Consider the following 22,295-nt stretch of genomic DNA (forward strand, 5'->3'; position numbering starts at 1 on the left):
GATTCGAACCTGGATCACAGCAATGGAGGGCGAGGAAAGAACCGCTAAGCAAACCCGACTCCCCAATGACAGAAACTTTGCTCAACGTGAAGATAGGAATGGTATCAAATACCCTGTGAAGTTATTCCAACTCGAACGGTTTAGTTTGAAAGAAAACTAACACTGTAGGTGGTTTCAGTGCGTTAAGCAACGGAATCCAGTTACGAGACCGAAGATACTGTGCATACATTTTCGCTGTTTCCTTAAAATGTGAAGTATCCACTGAGCTGAAACTTCAACAAGTTAGTCGTTATGTACCCTACTTAAGATTTTGAGCAATTTTGTTGCTTCAAACGTAAACAAAATGCTCAAAAAGCAAATGATATAACATACGTCCTCTTAGGTTAGCGCTCTCGCAAAGAAAGACATTTCAGAAACCAAATAGTGACTGTTATTTCATTATGAGGTTTTATTGATAAAAATGTGTATAATCCATGAATACATTTGTAACAATTTCAAATCCACGATCTTTTTGTTAAAATAAGTACTACTATGAATTGAAATCACACACAAGGCAATAATACTTTATCAATCTATACATGAAACTGTGACAGTGTGTTTTAAGCTAACTGAATCTATTACAACCAGTATTATTGCAATGAGCTCAAGTCAGTCCGAAGCCTTTGCTGTTCTCGATGGCAACCAGTAGTTTCTGACTGAGTATTTCCAGTGTGTTGTAGGCCGGCAGTAGTAAGCGATTGAAGCAGGTCATGGCTGTGGGCAGACGGTCCGATTCGGGGCCGTTACGCTGGATGACGATAGGAAGGCTGGACAGACCCTTCAAGGGAACCTGTGGGGGGAGGGAGGGGGAGATCGTTTGAGGGGTGGGGAGAGTGGGTTGCGTTTGAGGAAACAAATGAAAAAATAAAACTTGAAACTCGATTTCTATGAAATTTTTGAAATTTAACCACTGTCACTGAAGGTGCATAGTATACACATATAGACTGGCAATGAGGTCACTAGTGCATGTCTATACCCCCAATGGGACTGTGAGTGACCAGAAGAGGGTCATACTTCCTGAGGCCGAGGGAATAATGGAGGGATATAGGACCCTCTACTGGTCACTCTCAGACCCGAGGGCAACATAGACGTGCACTAGTGACCGAATTTTGCCAGTCCATATGTGTTTCATAACTCGCCTCTGTCCAAAATGAAAAATAAGAAAATAAACCTTTCAGGGTTTTATTATTGAACTGTTTTAATGTGACAGTTAACTCATCAGCAATTCAACTGTAAGCAATTCAACAATTACAGGAACGCTTTCAGTTTCCCTATATTAAATTTTTGAGTTTGAATTTTTTCAGAGGGCGCTGTTATCAGTCAAAATTTTTTGAGTATAGTGCCCGATCAGGCACTACACTCTGGAAATTACGCACGCGCGATGTCTCGACGCGCATCTAGTTCAAGCTGACATAAGTTTCATGCACTAGCCTATATTAGTGAATCACAAGTGACCGCGTTTCAGCCAACCAGGATAAAGAACAAGCAAGAGGTGTGTTATAAAAATGTACTATTGCCCTCACTGCCAGTCAATATATTGCTAAGTTGGTGTATAAACATCAATAATCGATCCCATGTAGTTTGGTGTAATATGAACGTATATTCTGCTAGGAGCTAGACCCACCTTGTCACTTCCTGTTATGAAGTGTAGCAGTTTCCTCTTCTGTTCTTCTCTTAAGGAATGCACAATTGTCCAAAATGCTTTGATGGTAACGTGTTGTCTGTGAAGGAAAGAGAACAATTTTTTAGAATGGAGTTTTGATGTCTGCCAATTTACCCAACAACTAACTGTCTAACGTATTATCATGATGACACTATGACTTTTTATGATGACACACTGACTTTTTATGATGACACACTGACTTTTTATGACTTATGATGTACTCATAAGTGACTTGGGATTGACTTGTGGAGACTTGCAACAACATGTGGTTGATTTGTGATGACTTGCCTTGTGATGACTTGTGATTGACTTTTGATGGTTTGTGACTGACTTGTGATCGACATGTGGTGACATGTGATGGCTTGTGATGACTTGTGATGATGTGTGATCACCGTGTGATTGACTTGTGGTTAACTTGTGATGGCTTGTGATGACTTATGATGGCTTGTGATGATGTGTGATTACTTGTGATTGACCTTTGATCAATCTTTTATTAACGTTTAATTGACCTTCGATTGACTTGTGACGACTTGTGATTGACTTGTGATGACTTATGATGACTTGTGATGACATGTGAAATCTTGTGATTGAACTGTGATTGACTTATGATGACTTGTGATGGCTTATAACACAAATTACAAATCTAAGACAAACACAACGCAATCCAAACCGTGAGTATCCGTCCTCGTAAGTCGCCGAGGCCTCCAGAGCCATGAAGTCTAGTTCCGGACTCCCACACACCAGCATCTCCGTTTCGGCGGCTTGAAACAGACGCAACGCTGAGCCGCCACAGACCGTGTGGAAGCCGTGGGCGAAGGCTTCAAACTGTGTGGCTACACTGTCCACTAGAATATGCTGAATGTACAACCTTACATACTCCTCACGATTCTAGGGGAAAAAATACACATTAAAAAATAATTGTACAACTCTTAGCTTATTTCAAAACTCTTACTCTAATTTTAGAAAAGTTTTATTCTTTATTATTACAAAGCAGGGTAGTCATTGGTGAAATGGCATAGAATTTTGGTCTTAAATAACATGTTTTGGATTGGTTTTTAATAGTCACAGTGTCACATATTAATTTTAAGGAGCAAGACAAATCATTATTTCGCTCACATTTGACAGCCGAACATTTACTAGCCGCGACACTACCAAATGTTACTGTAACCGTGCTATGCTCGGATTAAAGAGTTCTGTCCAAGTTTCAACCCCCAAAAAGAGAGTTCATTTTGAAATTGCTATTTTTCTAGCAATAGAAAAGATAATCACTTTAAAACAAGACATAGACCGGAAAACCAAAATCGACCCAAAGGTAGACTAGTTTCCAAACCCCCTGTTGAAAATTGATAATGTGGGGGCAGATACCAGTCTCCTCGGAGGGCTGATCTGTTTGTATGCAAAACCAATCTAAAATATAAGTCTATTTTTTTTTGTAGATGTCCAGAATAGAATGAAGCAATTTCATTTTTAAACATAAAACAATCTTAGGTCAAAATTCGTGCAGTGAAAAAAAAAGAAGAATTTGTTGAAGAACTGGTTATTTAAGCCCCGTGCCAACCTACCTCATTGGTGACTGCTATCTGTGAACCGTTTGGCAATAAATCCACCGTGACCAACTCCCCCATCATCGTGTAAGAAATCTGGCAAAAAAGAAAAAAAAAGATCACTCATTACAGGAGATAGATCATTATTATTATTATTATACTCTTTTCTGGTGATGAAACCAAGGATCCCTCAAAAGTGCCCGAGACACTGTAGCTCACAAGCCTGAAGAAACCTGTAGAGAGGAGACAATGAGAAGAAATTACAGTTTCAGAGGTGGGAGGAAAACCCCAGACGAATATTCCAGATAAAACCCACGGAATCAGGTAGGGACTGAAAATCCAATCCGAGTGTGTACCAGGGCTGGAATCGAACCCGGGCCATAGCGGTGGAGGGCGAGGAAAGTAACCACTGTGCCAACCTGACTCCCTACTCTAAGAATGCTGCCTGCAAACATAACAATTCATACCCCCAGGTCTTTCAAAGTCCAAGAGTTTGGGAGGATGATGCAGAATTGGAGAGTGCAGTTGAGGGAGGCTTAGTATCAGAACTTTCACTCAACCTACCTGGAAGGTTTGACAGAAGACATTTTCAACATCCTCCTCCTCCTCCTGGTAAGCCAACAGCTCCTTCAGTCCCCTGCCTAGCGAGGGTTGGATCTCCATCAGGTCTTCTATGTCCATGACCTCACCGTGGAGCTTCTTGTAGATGGCCGTGGGGAAGTGGACGTCTAGGATGATACCGTTGTAGATGGCGAGGCCTAGGAGGGAACCGACGAGCTCAAACTCATCGCCTGATTCTAAGGAGCCACCTGCGAAGAAGTATATTGCAAGTCAGTCATAAGACATCACAAGTCAATTGGAAGTCATAATAAGACACTGTAAGTCATCATAAGTCAATCACAAGTTATTACAAGTCACACAAAGCTTATCACAAGTCAATCACAAGATAATCAAGTTATAACAAGTCATAGAGAAGTTATAATAATTTAACCGCAAGTCATAACAAGTCAAATATCAGTCATCACAAGTCAATCACAAGCCATCACAAGTCATCACAACTCATCATAAGTACTCACAGGTCATCAGAAGTCATTACAAGCTAATCACAAGTCAGTCACAATTCAATCACAAGTCCTCACAAGTCAAATTTGAAGTTCTTCAGTTTCATCAAGTGACAATCTATTCAAATAAACTGGACACATGCCTTCCTTCTTTTTTGTCTATCCTCTATTACATGTGACACCTGGCTTGTGATTGACTTGTGATTGACTTGTGACTGACTTGTGATTGACCTGATTACAAGTCTGTTCAGTTCATCTGGGGTTTATTTTAATTGACATTCAGCATCAGATTTGAACTCACCATTAATCCAAAGTGTTCTAGACTCTTCTAAGACCGTGAACATGGCATATTTGGGGTCAAAAACAGCCTCTGTGATAAGTTGAAAGAACTCCTTCTGCAGACCACCCATATCCAAACCCTGAATCAAAAATAAGGATAAAAAACTCACAGTTTAATGGACAACTTCACATTTGGATATATGGTTATTGCCATTCCTGATTTGTTGAAGTCAATTTCTCAGCCGACACAAGCAGAAGAAGCAGATTTTGTGTACTAAGTCAGTATTTCAATCCAATACACTAGCTCTCTTCAAGAATTAAGATAGCACTTTGATCTCGGTTTTAATGTATGCACTTATAACATAATAACTGATAAAAAGAACTGAACATAGTAGATAACCTGAGTTAATTAAATTTTTAAAATGTGAATAGAACCCTCTACTTTCAGGCATTACCCTGCTCATTTGGCCCATGAAACATTCCAAATACCATCTCAGCTCCCTGGGGAGTATACAGCTCCATGCTGCCATTTCAGCGCAAAGCAGCTACATCAACCACAATAACCATCTCTGCCCTCACAGGTACCCATTTACTCCTGGGTGGAGAGAAGTAATGAGTGACAAAGTGCCTTGCCCCAGAGCACACGCACCGTAACCCCAGGCTGGACTCGAGCCTACAACCTGCAGAATTACCCGCAGACCACAAATTCAATGCTCCAGACCACTAGGCCATGGCAGTCCAGCAACAGTCCCTCGAAGTCAGTGGCCCAAAACCTCTGAAACCAACATTAAACACTCTGTGTAATACTACTGACCTGTTCCCCGCCACCCACATACTTGATCTTGAGTGGTTTCTTCAGGTCTCTGCGTTTCAGTCTCATCTGGGCTAAGGTGTCTCTGATGAGGGAGAATCTGCGGACCTCCAGGACCAAGAACGGACACATGGCTGCCTTGATGGAGTCCTTCAGGGCGTTCTTGTTGGGATTGAGCAGGTACTTCTGGGCCTGGTAGACCCTCTGTTAGAAGACAAAGATAGATCGTGATTTTTGCACAATGCTATACATGTATTTCAGTCCATCACAAGTTTATTACAAAGTCTTGTCACAATAACAAAGGTATGGGCTTGTTACAATTCTTGGGACTGGATGAGTTTAAACTGGATGACTTGTGTTTGACTGGTAAAAACTTGTGAGGACTTGTTACGGATGTAAGATTTTCGGCCCTGCATGGTAGAACATCAGTATCGTTTCAGTTTGCGGTAACACCATGTGGTTATCACTACTGTCACTCAGTAGATATTTAGTTCTCATAAGAACTTGTCCTGCTTATTATCATTTCACTAAGTAGTTTTAGTTCTGTCTCCTGATGATGACTAGAGCAGGCTAGTCGAAACGTTGAGACCAAAGACAAGTTCTTTTAGAACTTAAAGCAGGACTTTTCTTATCAGAACTAAAACTACTTAGCGAAAGTTGATAATAAGCAGGGGCACTTCTTATCAGAACTAAATATCTACTGAGCATCAATAGTGATTAACACATGGTGTTACCGCAAACCGAAACAAGACTTGTTAAAGACTCAACAACAGCAACAATGTGTCAATATTTACAAGGTAGATTAGTTACTTCAATGTTTGTCTGTGGATTTTTTTTGTTCAGAATTCAGCTGATTAGATAACTTGAAGAATAAGCCAATTGCCCACTTTCTCATTCAAATGCTGGGCTTATCTGACTAGATATAACTGTTAAGTAATTTTTTTTAAAACTTATTCTTATTTTGTATAATATATAATAATAATAATAATGAGTCAAAAAGACATTCTGTGTTTTACCAAAACCTGACTAAAATGGTACAAAAACTTGACTGATCTGGAAATTAACCCTAACTCCCTAGGCTTTTTTGCTAGGATGTAGCATCAATCCTGCAAAATCCTCCAATTGGCCTCATGGAAAAATAGCATGCATATAGCCTCAATCCTGCAAATTCCTCCATTATTTCTTGAATATGGTTCGTGGAGAGGTGACCACTGCCTGAATCCTGCAAAATCCTCTGGCTATGACTGTCAATAGGCTGAGGCAAAGGCAGTGACATCCTGGAGCAGTGCGGAGGATGTCAAGTATAATCAAGGGCTAAATTTATGCACGGCTGAGCATAAACAACACAAGGTCCGGCCCAAGACCTTGACACAGTGCGTACTCCGAAATCAGCAACCCACTTTTGCCATGTAACCTCAATCCTGCAAATTCCTCCAATTTGCAAAAAGGATTTTGGAGGATTCAGGGCGGTTAGGGTTAATTAATGAAGACATGTTTAGATCTGACTTACAGCTTGATGCAAGATGGCTGCCTGGTACTCCTGTCTCATCTGCATCACAGCATCGAGGTGCAAGATGTGGACTTTGGACTGACAGAGCAAAAGTTGGGAAAAAATCAGTAACAATATCTTACAGGGTGAGTCAGAATGATCTGGACCCAAATTAAAGAAAATATTAAAAAGATGTAGCAATTATCAGAACAAGTGCAAATGAGATATGTTATAGGCTGGTATTTTGAACATATTTGGTGAAAGTTTCATGTATATCCATTGTACCATTTTGGAGAAAAGCGCTAGCGAAGAACGCACGCTAATAAACACTCTGACTACGGTTCCATGGTTCAACAAATTTATTGAAATCACGTACTGGTGTGAAGCAGTGTTATAACAAACAGAAACCTAGTCATGGTGACTGACTCACTTGAAGTTATTGACACATTTAAAAAAGGCAAAACCAATTCCGTGTGCAGACTGGAAAATGAGCCACTTCAATGTAACTGGCATAACTCCTTTAATACCACAGCCACTAATTTGAAAAAAAAAAAAATCGAAATTCCTGTGGAAGACAAGGTAATAACCATTCATATGAAACACTCTCAATATACTCTATTACAAGAAAATGGTGAAAATTGGGTCCAGATGATTCTGACTCACCCCTGTAGTGAATTTTCCACTCGTGTTATGAAATATCATATGAACATGACTACTGCTCCAAATCAATTCACCATAGAAAGAGTTACATTGGTAGACTAGTAAAGGAATGTTACGTCTAAATAACAAAATAACTACAGAGATAAAAACTACAGAGATGTATCTAAGTTAAGATACAAGGAACTTACAGAAGGGTCCAGAAGAAATGGGAAGTCTAGTAGTGACTCCATCTCACTACCAGAGACAGCCCTACTATGGGCTCCTTGCTCCTCACTCAGGCCACTGCTACTGCTGGTGCTACTGAAACCGCTATCGCTGGTGGAGCTGTGACTGACGCTGGCTGTTGCCTTCTCCTTGCGCTGGGCTCGTAGTTTCCACTTGTGGAATTCCCCCATGTAGTCCATGTTCCTGATGGGATTGGAGGGAAGGGAGGGGATAGAGAAATTTGTAGTATTCCTGATGAATTATTGGCGATTTCATTGACAAAAGTGAATTAATGTCAGAATTTCTCACCAATATCTCAGTACAGTGGAACGTCGCTATTCCGAACACCGCTATACCGAACATTCGGCTATATCGAACATCAGCCTTGGCTCCCAATTTTTGTGTACAAAACATACCGAACATTGTTGTTGGAAATGTCAACAGAAGAGCGACAAATGGCTATTATTAAAAACTGTGTAATGACATGATTCAATAGTCGCACGTGTTCGAAGCTGTCTTTCAGTAACTACCAGGGCGTACTTGGTGAAGTTCTGCTACAGAATTGAAAATAGTAATGGACATGTTAGGCGACTCCGCGCGTGGTTTGTAAGAGCAACTACACAATAACAATGATCAAAAGAGTGCGCCACTGATGTGTGAAAATCGCTATACCGAACAATCGCTCTTAAGAACAATTTCTGTGGATCCCACGATATTTGTTATAGCGACGTTCCACTGTAGTCATTATCTCAAGTCTATATGGGCCCCACTAAAAATGTGTACAAAAGGACCTGAATTACAAAATTTTGTTCAATTGTCAATTTCAGCACAAACAAAATAGCAACACATAGTAAATTGTTTCAGAAATATTATCTAACATATTGCATTTGACAGAAAGTTGTTTTAACGTAAACTACGATAATTGTCAGGCTTACAATTTGAGCCAAGCCTTTGCCAGAATAGTCAACAAATTGTCCTTGATCAAATGTCCTCAAAGTTGACTAAAATGATATAAACACATTACATTCACCCCCACTTCCCCCCCCCCCCCCAACCCAACAAATCTTAGATTTCTGCAGATAACAGCTGGCAGAGTTCTAACAACGATTTTGTTTTTTAAGAACTACACACCTTGACAGTTGATCGCTGTAGAAATCCTTCATTGTCGCCAGCTGTTCTGGGTTATGGCGCGTCTTCCCTTCAGACTCTGCTAGTGTGCTAGCCTCATGAAGAACAGACAACACCTTGGCAATGCAGATGATGTTCTCGTGCACACTAAAAGAGAACACAAAACATACTTATTCTATCACAGCTGGAAAAGGTTAACAATGCACTGTACTGGAATTGACAGTATATCAGAAATGTTCCACCGACACAGCCCAACATTTGGAACTTTTCTCTAATTTTGTCGACGGTGCTAAGATTCAAAGAAATTGTTGCTAAACAAAACGAGTCTCAAAGTGAGAAAATTCTCAGTCCAGATGTTTGATTGTCGGTGGTCAAAAGGTTATGGTGTGTGATGGTATGTGGGTTCGAACCCTACTTTTTGTGTTCTTGGGCAAGATACTTTATTGCAATTTCCTTACTCCACCCTGGATTGTCAATGGGTACCATTGACAGTACAGACCAGATTTGCGCTGACAACGAGCTGTGGCCAAAAAACCTGATCTCATGGCTTCTGAACATGGGTAAAAAATATGAAGCGCTTTGAAATGTTGGTAAAGAGTGCAATAAAAGGCACAGCATTATTATTATTATTATACAGTCAGAGTGTTACCAAAATGCAAGCAGTACCACATGTATTGAATTGTAGGCATGACAATTTACCGGTGGTTTGGCCGTAAGACAGAGCCCAGGTAGGTCTTGATCAACTGGAGCAGACGCTGGAAGTGCTTCCTGTCATAGGAGGACAGCGCCCTGACTAGAGCCTGATGTGTGTTGGCAGGCAATTTGGTGATGACATGGCAGAATATACGCAAGAGTTCCCGTGTCTCTAACAACGGGTTCTCAAGCAAAATAAGTATCTGCAGCAAGATAGATGGGATCGTAGATTGGATCAGTGTCCAAAAATTGCAAAGAATCTCTTTCAGTAAAATGGACAACTCTGGATTAAAATTAAAAAGTTTCTTTTAAAAGCAGAGTTTTAAGATCACTCGATGTCTTACCTGGTTGATCTGATCTGCTTGTATGACCGTTGTATCCAATGACATCAGTAGGATCTCCAGTGCGTTAGTCATAGTGGACAGGAACACATCCAGAGGCGTCAGGGTCCATAGTAAGGCATAGGCTTGCCTGACAGCCGAGAGGTCGATGCTAGCTAGGTTACCATCCTCATACTTGAGACAAAACATTCAATAAGGAAAAAAAAACCCAGGTTTTTACTGTAGTCTGTTGAACAGGAAATTTACCAAAGCTAGGGCATAACCAATTTCACAACATACAGCATTCTGGGTGCTTTATTGATACAATGTATTTTGGTGAAATGCTTTAAACAATGCACCAAGTAACGTCTTACATTTACAGAAAAAAATGTTGAAAAACTCAAAACTGCCAACATCAGACAGAAACTTCATATAATGTATCAAGTGACAACGTAAGTGGGAAACAATGTCCTAAAACAAAGACTAGCGCTCAAATAGTTCAATTCTTTAACCCAACCCTCCAGGGTATTTTGGCTAGAAACCCTGCCAAACGTAGCAACATGCAATCTAAATGACAAGCCTGCCCAGTGCAGCAAGATCCATCAGGCCAAAAATCTCAAGGCCAAACTGCCTCAGAGTCTGTGGTCACTGAATGCAGCAGGATACAACTGTGGCATTGTGGAATGGGATTAGCTCTCAATGTTTCAGAGCTGGCCATTCATGCACTGGTGTTGGTAGCTGAATGCACCAAAGCGAACCAGTTCTTTTCCACCTGATGCACTGTGTTGCGTCTGGCAGGGTTAGGGTTTTAAAGGCCAAAATTGTGTACCCTGAAATGACTTTGTACAATTATTCTTAAAAAATGTGACTTTTTAAAGGTACATTTATAGTTGTGTGTTCTTTTCTGCTTCATAATGATCTTTCAAGCCGTAATATTTTCATCAAAAATGCATTTTTTGGGACTAAAGCAGTGCTGCCAAACTGTTCTGTAAAACGTACTAACCCTAAAGCTTGCATTGAGTGCCTCTGACGAAGTGAATACAGTTCGGATGGTGTTGATCAGGAACGAAGGATCCTCTGAACTCTTGTAGGTCTCAATGGCTCCCTGAAATAACCAACCAGAGAACACATTAAACATACCAAGAAAACGTCAATTCAGCATATGCGCGTGCAGCATATGAGTCGACATGGTCATACATGTTTTTTTTGTAAATGTCAAAGAATTTCAAAGAGAACATTTTATAAAAAACCTGAAAAATCAGAGTTGAAACATCAGGCCCTCTTACTGTTACCATTCACTCCACACTTTCAATGGGGGCGCTGTTCAAATAGTGGCACATTTAAATTAGGACTGCAGTCGATGTATCTAAGGTGGGACGCAGGCTTAACATTTTGAAATTGTTTTTTGTAGAATCAGTCCTTTCAAACAAAAGATTTCGACGTCGCGTTATTTAGCAAGGATTTATATTAAATGTACTTACCACTGTCGTCCCTTTACAACGCAAGATACAGATTTTTTGAGGCTAAAAACGAGGCTTTCAAACTCCATATCCTACAGGCATCGCGCAGTTTAAAAAAATATGTTTGTACGTGACGTGACGTGCAGGAGATAACACGCGAGCGCATACAGGCATGCAGTTTACGAAATACACGCGCAGTACGCTCTGCATAGCCGGTCAGCGTCGTTTGAGTAGTCCTCACGGCCAGGGGTTAGTGAAGGAACGCGCCCATGGAGTCGAGGCTGTTTACGCATGGATTTCAAGTACAAAAGGGCAATCCCACGTTATGAAAATGTAATGTGAATAATCGATTTTGTGCGTCTTGTTTATCATACATATCACATTTTTCGGGATATCATCTTTGGTGCTTAGGTAGGTCTAGGTCTACTCTATCTACCATGGGGATAACAGTTATTAAACCTTTTCAGTAAGGTAATAACAGCCCAAGGAAACTCAAAAGTACATCAAAAATGCAACGTGAGTTACCGTGGAATTGCCCAAAAGCAGATATGCAGATAACCCTCGGTATGCAGATAACTGTGAGCATTTCATCGGTTTGTGGATAAGCATGGATGCACCGAGCACATGACATTGTGTACAGTGAGCTGGCTCTCTAGTAACTCAATACAGCTCTTTGGTGACAATGCGCACACCATACCTCAAGCATAGGCAGCGTCAGATGGGTGAGCGAGAACTCCCCGACACCGTCCCAAGACATCTCCAGCGACACCGACCTCTCAAACTGTCTCAGGTCATCGGTCTCATCCAGGGCTTCCTGGGAGGACAGGAGGCGGGCCGGGGAGCTGTTCATGGAGGGCAGGGAGCCGGGCGGACCGCTGCCGAAACTCATCGCTGAGGAGATGCTCAGGTTGCCATAGCTACCGACGGGGGTACTTCTAGACCTGGTCAGGGTTTCAAGGCAAAAATGTGAGAAAACTGGATGGAAAGGATATTTGGATATTCTAACAGACCAATAATACAATATTTTTAGCTAATTTCAAAGTTAGAATGTTGCATCAACAGAAGATTTGTTCACAATAAATCAAAAAGACAAAAGAAGAAGCCCTTACCAGTAAGACAGCAGAAAGAGCGTCTGCAACCAAAAGGTGGTAACAGTTTCAAACTATTTTAACCCTCACCCTGCCGGACGCAACAGAGTTTATCAGGTGGAAAAGTCTGGTGCGCTTTGATGCATTCAGCTATCAACACCAGTGCATAAACAGCCGCTTCTGAGACAATGAGAGCTAGTCCCATTGAACAATGCCACAGTTGTATCCTGCTGCATTCGGTGACCACAGACTCTGAGGCAGTTTGGCCTTGAGACTTTTGGCCTGATGGATCTTGCTACACTGGGCAGGCTTGTCATTTAGACAAGTGTTGCATGTTGCTACGTTTGGCAGGGTTTCTAGCCAAAATTTCCTGGGCCCAATTTCACGGCGCTGCTAAGCACAAAAATTTGCTTAGCACAAAAAAAGTCTTGCTTATAAAAGCAGGTTACCAGCCAAAACTCCATGTGATTTTCATGCTAAGCAAACAACAGTTGAATGCTAATCACGAGCAATGTACATCACATGGACTTTTGGCTGGTAACCTGCTTTTAATAAGCCAGACATTTTTTGTGCTAAGCAAATTTTTGTGCTTAGCAGCGCCGTGAAATTGGCCCCTGGAGGGTTTAGGGTTAATGTACTAGGTAAATGTCTAGGACCATCGCACAGATAGCCAATATCTGTTGGTCTATCTGTCGGCAGATCCCAGGATACTGGTAGGTATCTTACTGTCTGGCTGTGTCAAACCCAAATATCTGGCACGTCTTAGCCAGTGGGCACAATCGACAGCCAACAACTTGAAATTGCCAATTTGAGACAGTACCCCTATTAACCCTAACGTACCTGAATCCATCAAAATCCACACCCCTGTTTCGGGGGATTTTGGCGGATTCGGGATACCTCCATATTGAAAAAGTTGGGGGATTTTGATAGGTTCAGGACATGAAGCCTAGCGGTACTGCAGGATTTTGATGGATTCAGGATACCTCTATCTTAAGCAGTTTGGGGACTTTGATGGATTCAGGATCTCAACAGATTTACTCCCGGCTAACTGGTGGATTCTGATGGACTCACTGGCCACCAAAATGTTTTTGCATGGCAAAATTGATGGATTTTTGCGGCATCCAGGATACTTTCTAGTAAATATACCCTAGGGGTTAGGGTTAAAACTGAAGAATAAGACCTATTCAGCAAATAGTTTCCATTTTACCTGCCGTGGTGGATCAAGAAATTCTCGTCCGAGCCGAAATCGTCGGACAACAAATGGGTTGCGTCCGATTCCCCCGACGCGAGATTGGGGGCGCTGTGCTGATGGGACAAGCGTAAGTCGTCTCTCGCAGCCGCCGTCGACAACCTCTGATGGTCTTCCGAGAAGTTGGAGTCACTGCTTCCAAAGTCATCCAGGCCGGCCTGATCAGAAATCCCATTCAATCTGCCATCTTTTCCTCTTATCCCGGTTTCTGACTTCGACTTTCCTTTTCTACTGGAGACTTTTCTCAGAGGGCTTGGTCCTTTCTTTCCCGTCGGTGGCTTGGCGTTGATCAGGCTCCCGGTTTGAGCGGGTGCTGGAAACTTCGTGCTATGATTCGGCGGGTGGCTGTTTGCGACAGCTGGAGACAGCTTCCGTTTGGGTTCTGCCTGAGGGGGCTGGGTGGTGAACAGCGACTTGAACGGGGTGGTGGAGAAGAGCGTGTGGAGGAATGGCTTAGCCTCTCCGTTGGGTGGTTGGAATACTTCCTGGGGCAAGGGGCGGTCGGCGTAGTTATCGACTTGGCATAAATAACGTCTGAAAAATAACGAAAAAGTATGACAAAATATGACCATGTACTCCTCATGACAATCTACAGGGTGAGTAAAATAAAACGAAACCCAAATGTCGGGACCATTGTTTTAGAGAAGTTCTGCATATAGCATTTTCAAAATGTAGGATATGAAAGCCCTATTCATAAGCTTTCTTTTAGTACAAGAATCATTCAAATCACTCATGTTCCTTTTCAAGTTACGGAGTTTTAAACACAACAACCGTTTTAAGGTTCTGTCCACGGATCCTAAAAAAATTCAGTGTTCTTTCAGCAAAACGAACACAAATCACATAGGGATGTGTGTGAATTGTTTTCGTTTTGCTGAAAGAACGCAAATCTCTTTGGTGATCCGTGGACAGAGCCTTAAAACGGTGGTTGTGTTTAAAATTCTGTAACTTCAAAAGTACATGAGTGATTTGAATGATTCTTCTACTAAAAGAAAGCTTATGAATTGGGCTTTCATATCCTACATTTTGAAAGTGCTAAATGCAGAACTTCAATAAAACAATAGTCCCGACATTTGGGTTTCGTTTTTTTTTTTACTCACCCTGTATAGGGCCTACAGGGTGACCCCAAAAAATGCAACCCTAAAACATTTGCCTTTAAAAAAAAAAAGGGATGGGTGGATTTTTATGTTTTAGGTATCAGATTAAAGCTGAAAGCTTTTTCTTTCAAATACTGAAACATTATTGAAAATGGCAGTTTGGGTTTCATTTCATCTCATTTCATTAACATTTATTTCCAATTCTCTCCATGGCAAACTCTTGGTGGCGCACTGCATTGTGAATCGCCCGAATTGTTCAACTCTGGTTAATAGGGGCTCTCATCACTTTATTTGGCTAGGTTAGAATGAAGAACTTGTGAAATATTAATTTGTTGACCCAACAAATGTTGGAGTAATTAACAAATTAAGCAAAACGAACTACACATTTTAGTATAGGTTTTCCCGGCCAATTTCCTCAAATGTTCATTCATTTCTGAAAATCGATCATTCATTTTCGTCTGAATTTGAATGCACGTCTTTAATCCCATTTCAATTCAACGAAAGTTTAATCGTTTTCATTTCTCATGCATTCGATTTTGAGAAACAGACGGCCAATTACGTTACCCGTGCATTCATTTACGCAAGTATACCTTTTCTAAATTGATTTCAGGTACAGCTAATTTGATTGACGGTTAATTAAAAAGAAACCCTTAATTGTATCTGGTGCCGATGGCATTAAACCGCCCTCTGAAAGCCAAAAAGAAGTTTTGTAAACGAATCTGAATGGACATAAACGAAAGGTGCTGCTCAATCACTAAATTGATTGAACTGAAATGGAATTGAATGCTCTGGTAGCGAAAATGAAACGCGTATTGAGCGATTCTCAAATTCAGACGAAAATGAATGACTGATTTTCAGAAGTGAATGAACATTTTAGGAAATTGGCCGGGAAAACCTATACATTGCCTGCGCGGATGAAGAAAATAATTATGCAAAGCCTATATTAGTTTACAATGATATCAAGCAATTCTTTAAGCAAATCCTTTTCGGATGTATGCTGGTTAACAAAATGAAACCATGAACGACTGAAATGAACAAGTTACCTTTGACTTGATGCCAGTCTAATACTGATAATGGCAGCCACGTCGCAGTAAACTCTCTTGCTTTCTGAATAGGGAAAGCAATGAAAACATGAAATAACAAATGTTATCCAGGCATAACGGTGATGGTGAGAGTTCAATTGCCAGGGTTGAGTGTTCCTAAACCTAGACTTTCAACATTCTGAATATAATTCCAAATACGTCCAGGTTGCAAAAGGTGGTTCTGAGCATTATGCATTTTTCAAACCAACAGAACAACTTCAGAAGAAAATCTTGTGAAACAAGACATCTACATTCTAGAAACAAACTATTGCTACTCCAAACTAGAACAAACAGACTCAAAAAAAAATTAATTTTAACTTGATCGCATTTTCAATTATTTCCAACACTTTAAATTTGGCTTGAGGGCGACAATTAGGGCGATTCACAATGCAGTGCACCACCAAGACTTTGCCACAGAGAGTTCATTTTTCCCAGTGCATTGTGGGAGAGGGTCAACAAAATTCGCAGCGCGGGACATTTGAAATTGTTAGTTCCGTTCAGTAGTTTCGTAAGTGTACGATTCAAGGATCTGTTTGCCCTTTGCTTTTCTTTTTATCAAAATGGTTTTTTTTGAAAGGCAGCAGAATGCTATCCCCAATCTATAACATATTAGCTCAAGTTGTCTACTGACACTCATTCAAGTGGGCCATGTTTTGTCGACCATAAACTTGAAAAATGGACTCTCCATGGCAAACTCTTGGTGGTGCACTGCATTGTGAATGGCCCGAATTGTGTGATAAGAAACAAAATCCAACCAAAACAATTATCTAAGGCAGCCATTGTTCATCCTTAAAATGATTCTTTGTAACATTGAAACTCGACCAACTATGGGAAAGTCCAAAATATTATTATTTCTAGCTAGCATTTCAAATGATACCTTTACAGGAGCGGCAGAATCTATTTTGGCATTCCTCATTCCCGCAGCCCTCTGTCAGCTGATAGTAGTACTGCTTGACCAGCTGCACAAAGTGACGTTTAGCCGCCGAGCCGGAGGTGTTGGGGGCGTCGTAGCTGCGTAGCGGCAGGGCTTTCTTGATGGATAGATTGCTATCAGAGAGGGCCGCAAGGTTGCTGGCACTCAAATTCCTGTCCAGAAGAGAAATTGAATGTATGATTATAAAAATTGTTGGTAAAATTCTTTTCATACAAGAAAAACTTAATAATTCCCTCACTGGCTGACAAACTCAACAGTTGAGTGCTCCCTGCCTTCATAAAGCAGGATTGACTGGCTGTGACTGTTTATGTAACTTGATACAGCTTTGCCTTATATCTAGGTGATTGATAAGCCAGCTGTGCCTACCAGTCACCTGCTTTTGTCTGTTGATGGAATTTGACTAGTCACAGTGCTCACAACAAATATGATCTCATTGTAGGTAACTAGCCTGTGTATAAAGGCATGGCTGGAGTCTTTAACTGTTCAGACAGCAGGAGGGTAAATGAAGAAGCAAAGTCCGTGATTTAGAATTGATATCTTGGAAAATATCAGCGACAATGAAAAGTATGTTGGCACTAAATGAATTAAACGACAATGAAGCTTCAGAGCTATTTCAGGCGTTGGCAAATGGACCGCTCCAGATTTGCCAATAAGCCCCTCCCACCTTTGGTATGTGTACATTGTCCAATCAGATCACATCTTTCAGTAAGGTGACCCGGTCACCTAAATAAAAGATGTGACCTGATTGGTCAATGCACAGCACACTGTTTGATTGACAGGCAGGGAGAGTCCATTTTAGGACTTCCCAACTTAACAGACAAAATATGGACCAATCACATTTAGTCTTTGATCATTACCGCTTGATGTCCGCAATACGAATGAGACTATTGGACCGTGGTCTTTCAACTGGAACCAGGTTGTCCACAGAGTTACTGCTGTTGCTGGGAAGCTTTGGGTGGCTCGTGGACAGCTGTCTGTAAAGATACAACATTAAAATTCTAAGTGTGAAAAGAAGTTTCCTAAGGTCAACCCTGAAAGCCTACCTCCCCGATAAATACATATTTTTTTCAGATAACACTGCCGCGCGATTCTTTTGCAACCCTTTGTGTGAAAACCGCAGATGTAGTAGCTTATGCCGCTAGTTTCGTTTTTGTGCAGTAAGTCCCATAGGGAGGCCTTTCGGCGCCAACCCGCATGGCTCTCATGTATCGCAGTCTAAAGGTACCTTAACCTGGATGGATTCAGACAAACTTGGTACCGTTGGCAAGCGGATGAATGGGCCAACCAGCATGCAAATCGGCAATGCTCTAGACCTGAAACTTTTGGAGAAAACCGCAAATGTAATAGCTGATGCCGCTAGTTTCGTTTTTGTGCAGTAAGTCCCATAGGGAGGCCTGTCAGCTCCAACCCGCCTGGCTCCCATGTCTCGCAGCCTAAAGGTACCTTAACCTGGATGGATCTGGACAAACTCGGTACCGTTTTGAAGCGGATGAATGGGCCAACCATCATGTAAATCGGCAAGGCTCTAGACCTGAAACTTTTGGAGAAAACCGCAGATGCAGTAGCTGATGCCGCTAGTTTCGTTTTTGTGCAGATAACACTGCCGCGCGATTCTTTTGCAACCCTTTGTGTGTTTATAGACTGATATCTTGCCGACTGGTTTTACACAAATAGGATACAGCATTCATGCAGAAGGTAAAATTTAGGACATTAGAGTACTGAAAAATCTTGTTTTCTACAACTCCGTAAGGGAAAACACATTCAGTGTTGAACGCCGCTAAAACGAACATCGTAGGATCCACAGAAAACGTTCGTACTAGCGATTGTTCGGTACAGCGATATTAAGCTGCCGGTGCACCGGTATCACTTTTCAATGAATAAATAACACGCCCTCGTACATGTAGTTACTGAAAGGCAACTTTAAACACGTGCCGACTATTGAATTATGTAATTATACAGTTACAGCAATAGGTGTCTTTCCCCTTCTATTCCTTGGGGAAATAGTAGCCACTTGTCTCTCTTCTGTTGACATTTGTCAACAACAATGTTTGGTACGTTTTGTACCAAAAAAATTGGGAGCCAAGGAAGATGTTCGGTATAGCTGAATGTTCGGTATAGCAGTGTTCGGTATAGCGACATTCCACTGTAATGTAAACTGGTCTGACCACGCTAAAACTTTTCATACCTAGGCCTTACTAAAGTGTCTCTACAACTACAAGCATAGAAAATTTTACAACAACTGACGGTCATTGTGTTTCAGAGATCAGAATGGTCCAGGTGGTATCTACCCCAATCTCCGCCTTCTTCAAAAGGTTACATCATCAAATGACCATTGCACTTACCTTGTAAATCTTAGCTCTACTAGTTCTTCTTTGTTGGGTGCGTAGGGTAGAGAAGCTCTCTTGCCTTGGTAGTCTGGCACACCGGGGGACAGAATATGCCGAGGAGAAGTGCTCATCTTATGCAGTCAATTTTCATTACAACTCCAAGACAAAAACCTAAAACAAAATACAAAGGAAATGGAAAAAATTGGAAAATGCTGTGAATACAGTTATTGAATTACTGCCTGACTTCTTAACATAATTATGGTGTGGCTAGTACTAGTGCTTAGTCAACAGGATAATAGGCTAATATGAAATGAAAAAAAAATTGAACTTTTTTTTAGGGGGGGGGGGGTTGAAAAATAATTCCTAAAATAATTTAAGACTCGGAATGGTATTGAAATGTACACCATACTGTAACAAAATTTGATTTTATTATGGTCCCAATTGCACCTTTAAACTATATAGAGAGCGCTTTGGCCACAGTAATCCATAGCAGTCATGTATTACACCTGTTCTCAAGTCAGATTAATGCCACAAAACTATTTCAGAGCTTACTTTGTTCAACTTAAGTCTTAACCTACTTTACACCACAATAGAATAGTATTTGGTTTGCAGTCAAACCACAGATGGAGCTCTCATGGCAGTCTTTATTGTTTACTCTCACAATACTGGGATATAAGTTCCTTGCCCCCATACCTCTGTACTTAGTGTTTTATATGCAAATATCTCCCAGTACGAAAGACACACTGCATTAGTATGCCTAATTTTGAAATTCTTATGCATATTTTTACCCATCACTATAAAACCCCTTTGAAAGCCCAATAGGGCGTGGACTTGCGACTGGGGCATGGTGGTGGATGGTGGTGTGCATTTTAGTTCCATAATTTCTGAGTTCCTGTACATGTATGGCTGAAGGTGGAAGCCTAGTTTAATTTGGCCTTCGTTTTTGTGCAAGACGCTGTGTTCTTTAATTTTCATCACCACCACCACCATTACACCAAAGTGTTCAGTGGTCTGCATAGTCTTGTGAGTATGTTCCAATATTACCCCCCTTGCTCCCAGTAGTTTTTACATTGCCTGGTTGTAGACTATGGTGTTGTATCGTAGTGGTGCCAGTCTGAACTCTGCTCTGTCAGTAACTATTTAAATTCTATCATTTATATTTATATGCTCTCCCCTGGTTAATTATTTGTAAGCGAAGAAGCGCTAATTAAATTTTTATTATTTCTATTTTCTGATATTGCATATAAATATACTTGTCCCTTTGTCGGTTATTTTGTGATCAGCATCCATTTATTTTTTTATTAATTAGTTAATCCCCCCAACTGACGGTTGGCCTCTTTGGGTCGCCGTTACAATACCTACAGTGTACATGCCACAAAAAATGTCCTGAATATTACTGTATTGTTCATGTATTATATTGCTTATGGCTACCCCCCCCCCCTTTATTTCAGGCCTACGCTAAATTGGTCTTTAATCACCATGTCAATCAATAATGTCAATAGTCAATAGGCCTACTTCTTGATTGGCCATCACGTGCCATTTCGAGGATAGGCCCTTCCGCTACTTCTACTTCTAGTTCTAGAATTAGAAGGCACCTCTCGCTTATTGTAGGGATGTCAACTGCTACGAGAAATGTCCTGCCAGATGGGAAATTGCACAATCAACACAAAAACTAAACCAATTTTTAATGGTTGAACATGAGAAATAAAGGGGAAAACAAGTGATGGTATGAAAGTTTATACTTTATTCTATACAGTGGTACATTTTTTTTTCGTTATTAAACAATAAAAAATGGTTCTATTAAACTATCGAAAATGGCTATTTGTAACATTTGTGCCATGGGGAGTTCTTCATTAATCGAGCAGCAAAGCGCTCAATGGCAGACACAAATCACGCAACACATTTTCAAACAGCGGTAAGCAGCTGTGCATGTCAGACCAGACAAGAAAAAGTTGGTAAAAGTTACGAATTTCTCAAGCTATTGAATAGTGTGAATGTCGCGCAGAATATTTGTGAAGTTCCTTTATGGAATTCTCATCTTCATAACAGTGGCTACAAAAGTTGCCACAGTCAGTGTGACTGATTCTGCCAGGAACACGTACTTACCACACCAAATGCCAGATTAGCTAACTATCCCCATATATACTGTACAAATGAATATTCATTGTCTAATTTGCATAATTAAAAATTAATTTCCTGAAAAACATGTACAAAGTGTCACAAACTGCAATATAAATATTCCATAAAGGTTTCATGACTCTTTTACATTTATTTTTTGAGATATTGTTATTACGCATATTAATTAGCTAACTATCCCTATACATACTGTACAGATAAATTATTCATTATTTTCTAATTTGCATAAATAAAAATTAATTGAATGGAAAACATGTACAAAATGTGACAAACGACAATTTAAACATTCCATCAAGGTTTCATGACTATGTAACATTTATTTTTTAAGATATTGTCATTACGCATATTAATTAGGTGGACTTAGATATTTTTGGCAAAAATAAGCGGTCGACTTTTCCCAAATTGTGACTTTTCCTCATTTTGAAACAACTCTCACGTTATTTTTTTTTGAAAAAATAACGCTGTTAAATGGCCATAACTTGAAAATGCCTTGACTGATTTTCATAATTTTTGTGTCATTATGTTTCAGTTTTTTAGAAGAATCCGATTAAACACACTCAAAAAAAAGAAAACCAAAGTTACAAAGATGGCGGCGTTCGCAAAATAACGGCTTAAGTTATTGCCAAGGTATTGTGTCACTAGTCAGGCCTTTGCCGCTTTGTCAGTTTGGTGGTCATTCATTTCTTGACTTCAACACCTCATCTGCCCCCCCCCCCTCCCCCATTGTGCCAACAGCCCAGCTAAGCCCGTTAGAAAATCCTGGATTTCTCTGTTCTCACCTTCTTAATCTTACAACTTCGACAGCATTTTGACGTCAAACATCTTTTCGCGGCGCGGATGCAATGTTTAAGTTAAAGCGCGCCACCGCGAGGCCAGAAATGAACAGTCAAAGCGGCGATACAGTGCGGGGTGGGCGGAGTTTCATCAGAGGGGGCAACAAAGTTGTCCGTTGATTTCTCAGATGAATATAATCATCGCAACCACGTGAGCTTAAGGCCTTAAAAAAAAAAGGTGAAATGAATACAAGTAGCTGC

General features: G+C 40.7%; 1 protein-coding gene across 2 annotated transcripts; it reads right to left on the reverse strand.

Annotated features, from left to right (window-relative positions):
• Positions 1-424: 424 nt before the first annotated feature.
• LOC119722083 (ubiquitin-protein ligase E3A-like) lies at positions 425-22,136 on the reverse strand. Of its 2 annotated transcripts, none has more exons than XM_038192101.1 (20): positions 22,041-22,136; positions 19,141-19,296; positions 17,656-17,772; positions 16,742-16,950; positions 15,826-15,889; positions 13,647-14,222; positions 12,049-12,292; positions 10,895-10,996; positions 9,916-10,086; positions 9,578-9,774; positions 8,882-9,025; positions 7,735-7,954; positions 6,908-6,985; positions 5,401-5,601; positions 4,609-4,726; positions 3,811-4,055; positions 3,265-3,342; positions 2,373-2,590; positions 1,664-1,760; positions 425-829 (listed from the first exon to the last, which is right to left on the reverse strand). In XM_038192101.1, exons 2-20 carry the CDS (start codon positions 19,254-19,256, stop codon positions 644-646), a joined length of 3,381 nt encoding a protein of 1,126 aa, XP_038048029.1. In that variant the 5' UTR covers positions 19,257-19,296; positions 22,041-22,136; the 3' UTR covers positions 425-643. The 2 variants fall into 2 exon arrangements, with proteins under 2 accessions (XP_038048029.1, XP_038048030.1); XM_038192102.1 differs by having other exon boundaries at positions 22,008-22,100.
• Between the last annotated feature and the right edge of the window lie 159 nt (positions 22,137-22,295).

The sequence above is a fragment of the Patiria miniata genome, unplaced genomic scaffold (genome assembly GCF_015706575.1).
Source record: "Patiria miniata isolate m_02_andy unplaced genomic scaffold, ASM1570657v1 HiC_scaffold_14, whole genome shotgun sequence".
Classification (NCBI taxonomy): Eukaryota; Metazoa; Echinodermata; class Asteroidea; order Valvatida; family Asterinidae; genus Patiria; species Patiria miniata.